The 6,279-nt window shown below is 60.9% G+C and overlaps 1 protein-coding gene across 1 annotated transcript in view; it reads right to left on the bottom strand.

The window, feature by feature from the left end:
* ARHGAP23 (Rho GTPase activating protein 23) overlaps positions 1 to 6,279 on the bottom strand; it is a 61,523-nt gene that overhangs the window by 41,834 nt on the left and 13,410 nt on the right. The window contains exon 10 of the mRNA XM_045299327.1: positions 4,254 to 4,397. Coding sequence (XP_045155262.1) covers positions 4,254 to 4,397 — 144 coding nt within the window. The remainder of the gene's footprint in view (positions 1 to 4,253; positions 4,398 to 6,279) is intronic.

Here is a 6,279-nt window from a genome sequence, read left to right as displayed (position 1 = left end):
TTTGGCAATTCTCGGCCTTGTCCAGAATGCTGCGGCACACTTCAGCAGAGGGAAGGGGGTGCATCACGTTTTTTGGCGGGGGTGGGGGACACACACGCCCCCAATGCGGGTTGACTCGCGTTATTGCAGTGGTCTGGGTGCTCCGGATCTCTGAGGTCTGCCTGTCCCTGGCCCAGGGGATGGGCCGGCCAGAAGAGCCCCAGAGCTCCAGCCTACCTGGCCCCTGGCTCTAGATCAGGTTCATCACCTGTTGGGGACCCCCAAATGTCGATCCCAACTGCTGCCGTCTCCCAGAGCCACAGTCCCGCTCCTGCCTGGCATCTCACATGGACGGCCCACAGCCCCTGACAGGGCACTGGGTTGCCCCTGCCCAACCTGTTCTCCGCTCCTCTCCTCTGTTCCTCCGGCTTGCTGCTCAGAAAGTCCACCCAGTTGCCCAGAAATCTGGGAGTTGTCCTGACCCCTTCCTCCTCCTCACCCCTGACATCCCAGCCACCAGGAAGCCACAACTGTTCTCCCTCCTAAACAGCACCTGTCACCTTCTTCACTGGTCCCACCCTCGTCGGCGCCAGCAACCTCTCGGGGGGCCGACAGCTGCAGAGAACTTCCCAGTCCCCAAGCTCAGCTCCTGCACCTGATCTCCACAGGGCGGCTGCTGGAGGGAGCCCTTTGAAACCACCGAGGGTTCCCATCACCTTGGGATCAGTTCCAAGGCCTTCTGGGATCCCACCCGGCCCCTTTCCGAGCCCGTGACCTCTGCCTCTTCTTTCCCACTCCATCCAGTGCCCTGCTTCCTGGAATGGCCGCTCCTTTGCCTGGAAACTGCTTCTGTGTGGCTGCCGCCTGGCCACTCTACGTCCACGCACACACGCCACCCACATCACCTCCAAACTGGGGCTCCCTGTGATGGTTCCCCACCCCCACCCCAACTTAAACTCGACAGCAGCCCCTGTTGGCTCTCCCTGGGGTGGACTGCCAGCTCAGCTTATCCCCTGGGTTGGTTCTCCGCCTGAACTGTATGTGCCTGGGCAGCAGGCAGCTTCTCTCTCTCCCCCTTTGATGTCCCAGAGCCTAGAGCCGCCCCGTACAGGAAGGGTGCTCATCCGTAATGACGGCGTGAGTCCATTAATGGCCCTTGGAGCTCCGAGGGAAGGGGCTACATCCTCCCCGTCAGACTGAGGGCTCCTTTCCTCAGGCTGGTGGTCCATCCGGCACCCAGCAACTCTGCCCTTGGAGCAAACAGATGAAGTGTGCTCATGGTGGGGGGGAGGGGGCACAGTCCACGTCCACCACACACACACACACACACACACATACACACACACCATGGCCCTGTCTGCCTGATCCCAACAGTGACACCCCCCCCACCTTAGACCTGTTAGACTAGGAAGAACTTGGACGTCCAGACGCCCAGAGAAGGGGGGACAGCAGTGATGAGACAGTGACCAGGCCATCGCTGTGAGACAGAACCTGGTGTCAGGGTGAACTAGCTGGTCTCCAGGCTCCAATCCTCAAGCTGCAGCATTCTAGAGACATACCATTCCCCACCCTTCCTTGGCCGGACGGAGCACAGTCTCGGAGAAAAGCTGGTGGCTCAGCATTCTAGAGACATACCATTCCCCATCCTTCCTTGGCCGGACGGAGCACAGTCTCGGAGAAAAGCTGGTGGCTGAGAGCAGCCACAGGAGAGCTTTGCACTGTTGGAGTCAGACAGCACCTGGCTGGCAACTAGCACCCTCAACAGAGCAAGGGCCTCCCTCGCTCCCAGGCCAGGGTGCTGAGGCGCTGAGGGAAAGAGGGGCTGGGCCAGGAAGGGGTCCCTGGGAGTGAGCAGGGAGAGGCCGGCTCTCTCCCCGCCCAGGTAGCACTGAGGCGGGTGGGCAGGGGGCTCCCAGAGCTGGGGGACAGGCCACACGGCAGGGGGAGCCAACAGCTCTCCCAAGTGCCCAAGAGTCGGACTGACAGGGTTTGCCCACAGGTAAGTGAGCGGGGCCCCTTCCTCATGATCACCTTACAGGCACAGCTGGCTGCTGCCCCTCCTGCCCAGTCACCCATCGTGCCGAGTCACCCATCCTGGTCCAATGCCCATTTTGTTGGCTTCCCCTTCCAGTCTTCATCAGTAGCCTCTCCTCGGCCCCCCACTTCCTCTCCCAGCCAGCACAAGTCAGGGTGGCTCAGGTCTCCTGCCTGCGCCCCTCCCACCTGTGGCTACAGGTGCCCACGGGTGCCCTGAGGGAGAGCTCCCCACTCGGCCTCCCTCCTGAGGGGGCTCCTCGAGGTGCTGCCCTGGGTCCTGATCTTCACATAGACCAGATAGAGCCCCCGGGGGCTTCCTTTCCCCAAACTTGCTTCTTCTCCGATATCCAGTGGCCTCGGGGATGGTCTCCCCCACACCCCCCCCACAGTCCAAGCCAGGCTGTCAGGAACCAGTCTCCCTCTGTCCGTCCTCCTGCCGTCAGCAAGCTGTGGCCATCCGCTTCTGCACCTCTTTCCAAAGTGCTTCTCCACTCGGGCTCATCCCCACCCCACCCCACCCCGTCAGCCCCCAGCATCGCTCACCTGGACCAAAGCCACGGCGCTGTGTCCGGCTGTCACAGGGGTCTCCTAGGAGCTCACTCCTCCCCATGCCCCTTTCCAATCCTTAAGAGGCTCACTCTCCCTGGGCGCTGAGACTCCCCGGGGCCCCTCGTGCTCACCCTTAGAGTCCCGCATCTCAGGTTCCAGCCCAGCACGTACTTTCCCACCCTTCTTTCTCCTCCCACCTCTGCTTGGTGGTTCTCGAACCCCCTCAGCCCTCAGCTCTCAGGCACCCACCCCCCTGAGAAGGTTGGGGTCCCCACGACACATCATCCTCTGCAACTCCCCACCATTGTCTGACGTGGAGGTTCGGCTCCTTTCCTCTGTTGTGAGCCCCAGAAGGGCAGGCGTGGCCTGGCTCACCACGAGAGCCAGCCCAAAGCCAAACCCACTGCCGTCCAGTCGATTCTGACTCGCAGCGACCCTGTAGGGCAAGGCAGAACTGCCCCATGGGGTTTCCAAGCCGACTCCCACAGAGCAGCGGAGGCTTCGAACCCCAGCCGAGTGCTTAGCCGCTGCGCCGCCAGGTGGCTCCGACAGCGTGGGCCCTCAGTAACCGTCTGCAGGATAAGCAAGGGCAGCCCCAGTTCTAGTCCTGCCGGGCCCAACAGTTCACTCCTCCCAGCCGACCACGGGGTAGACCAGCAATGCCCCATTTTACGGATCCGAAGAGCAGGGCTCAGGGTTGTTAAGGGATTGCCCGATGTTAGAGCCTATCTATTGCTGAGCCCCGGCTCTCTTCTGATACCACAAGACCCCCCAGGGTGTGGGGAGGAGGCCCACGGCTGTAACGACATCGGGTAGAAAATGAGCCGCTCCACAGTGCCAGGTGCCGGGCAAGCCCTTGCCACGGGCCATCTCAGCTAAACCTCAGCAGCAGGCTTAGCTCCGTTTTACAGATGAGGAAACTGAGTCACACCCAGGTGCACCCCTAAGCTCCTGTAGGGCTATGTGATGCGGCCAAGACTCAAGTCCAAGTCTGTCCTGGCCGCTGCCTGCAGTCTGCTGGAGGACGATGGCCTCAGCTCAGAGCCCACAGCTTCCGGGACTCAACCTGCTACCTTCTGGGGTCCTGTTGGTCTCCCCCGACTTCCCTCCACTCACCACCCCCTCCTGTCCCCAACACTCTCATCTCTCACTTGGGACTCTGTGTTAGCTCCTAATTGGTTTTGCCTCTGGGCTGGCCCCAAACGAGTCTTGTAAAGCCTTGACTAGCTCCCTCAGAGTCCCCAGGGGCTTTCCGGGGCCTTAGGACAAAGGCTAGCAGGCCGTGCTCATCCTGCGAGGCCCTGCTCCGAGGTCCTCGGGCATCAGCTCCCTAAGAGGATCGCCCTGGCCTGGCTCTCTCCTGTCCCAGGGGGCCCAGGAGCCATTGTTGGGGTGGTCTGCCAGCCAGGGCTCACGGTGGGATCCTCTTGTCATGACTCCAAGGACAAGGTGGTCAGCTCCATCCCACACCAAAGACCCTCTTTCTTTGTTAACCTCTTTGTCATGAGCCTCTCTAAGTCTCCCAGGAAGTTCTTCCTAGCATCTCACCTCTCCCCGTCATGCTGTAGCAGCCTAAGCTGGTTTCCTTTGGCTCAGAGGCTGTGGGGTGGGTGTGGGAGAAGCTGAAGAGTCCTGCTGGGGGCCAGCTTCCTTGCCCTGCCATGCACTCATTCCTCCGACCGTCTTACCTTCCCCTTCTTGGTGAGGATCTGCTTGTAATACAACCAGCCTTCTCTCCGGACATCGCTGAAGGCTGCATCCGAGAGGTCAGAGGTTGAGTGCCGCTTAGAAGGGGCGTCTGCATCTTCAGAAGTGCCCCAGCTATCCAAGGACTGGAGCAGGGCGACAGAGGGCAGTTTAGGGTGGCTCCCGTAATGCCAGCATCTCAGGAACCCCATGGGCCACACGCAGCCACGCCAGCCCGAGGGAAGCCTGTGCCGAGCTCCGGGGTGCTGTGTGGCCCCCGAGGCTGTTTGCCCTCTCTGGGTCACTCGTGTTGATATCACGAGACTTGTGTCATGGGGAAGCCAGGAGGAAGGAAAGACCCGATGCCTCCTGACACCAGAGAGGCCAATCGGGAACCTGCCCGAACTTTACAGACGGAAAGGAGTTAAGTAAACAGAGGAAGCGATCGTCAACAAGGAGTTAAATAAACAGGGGAAGTGGGGGCATCAACAAAGGCGGAGTGTGAGGGGCAGGTAGTCAGGTCCACGAGGAGCGACAGAGGAAGTGCTCCTGCCAACAGCACGGCGGCCACACAGGCGGCCTGTCGGGCGGCGAGCTAAGGGAGCCCAGGAGGTGAGTGAGCGGGGAGACACCAGGGGGTGGCAGCCCCAAGGTGTTTGTCCTTGCCAAGCGGTTGGGATGAAGACGGCTCTCCCCATCCATGCATAATCGGGAGGTAAAGCCATGTACGGCCCCACCGCGTCTCCTCAAGTCCCAAGGCTGTGATGCTAGCCCCTCTATCACACCTTAAGCAGGGGTGTGTGTGTGTGTGTGGTGTGTGTGGGGGGGGTACTTTCCCGGATGCTCCCTGTCAGTATGGCCTGAGTGGCTCCCTGCACCAGGCACAGCGTGGGGTGTGAGGGACACCTGAGGGACACCGCGGGGAGGCTGGGGAGGGGCACTCAGCCAGCTCCACAGCTGATTGGCCGCTGCGGAGAGAGGGCCGAGCCAGCAGCAAGGGAGCCGTGGAGTGTGTGTGTGTGTGTGGGGGGGGGTTTGCGTGTTGCCTTTGATGAAACAAAAAGAAACAAACAACCTAAGAGGGCAGAAAGAGCGTCCCGAAGCCTGCACCAGACAGCAGCCTATCCCCGTTGGTAAAGAAGGGTGGCCTTGCAGGGCTGACCACCTGGGTGGCATCGGGATCCCTCTGGAAAGGAGAGCCAGGTGGCTCCTCAGGAGGCGGCGAGGGGTGGGGGGCTGCCTAACTGGAAGACAGCACGGACTGGACCTGCAGAAGTGGGGGCTGGCCGGTGTGCTGCCGGTGCAGGCTCAGTGAGAAAAGGAAGCCTTTTGCAGGGAGTCACGTGGCTGGGGAGGGGGGGGCTCTAAGAGGGAACAGCAAGTGCAAGGCCTGGGGTGGGCGGGTGGCGGGCATACTGTGTCCTTAAGGGGTGACAGGTGGATGGTGAGGGGGAGGGGTGACCCGCTGGGGGTGGGGGCGGTGGGGGAAGACGGGGCATTTTAATAATGGGTCTTCCCCCCAAAATGTAATAGAGAGCCACATCGACTACTGGTTCCATCAGTGGAGATGTGCTGTGGGAATATACAAGATATGCTTCTTTAAAGACTAAAAAAGGAAAAATAAGTAAAACCACGAGGGAGAGAGTGGACAAAGGCCCACAGACTTCCCGACCCCTGCTGGGTCCATGCGAGGGTCTGCATGGCTAAACAAAGGGGGAGAGTAAAAGCAAGGTGGACCTGACATCTTCCGTGACAGAAGTTCATTTCAAACATGAAACTAACTAACAAGCAAACAGGAATCTTCCCATCACAGACCTGGAGCCCCACCCTGAGGCTGTGCTGCATCCCAGGCGCCCCCCCCCCAGACACTCCCCACAGCCTCACTGTGCACCCATGCTCACCCCGTCTGTGAAGAAGCTTCGGAGCATCCGAAGGCTGGGCACTCGGTTTGGCAGGCGCCTGGGGAGCGAGGGCCGAGGTGAGGGGCACAGGAAGCCCAGCGGGCACTTCCCTGTCTTGTCAGCCCCC

This window comes from Echinops telfairi, unplaced genomic scaffold (assembly GCF_000313985.2).
Source record: "Echinops telfairi isolate 266 unplaced genomic scaffold, ASM31398v2 ScPeMD7_7458;HRSCAF=8496, whole genome shotgun sequence".
Taxonomy (NCBI): Eukaryota; Metazoa; Chordata; class Mammalia; order Afrosoricida; family Tenrecidae; genus Echinops; species Echinops telfairi.
The sequence above is the reverse complement of the archived record's forward strand: the minus strand, read 5'-3'. Positions and strand labels throughout refer to the sequence as shown.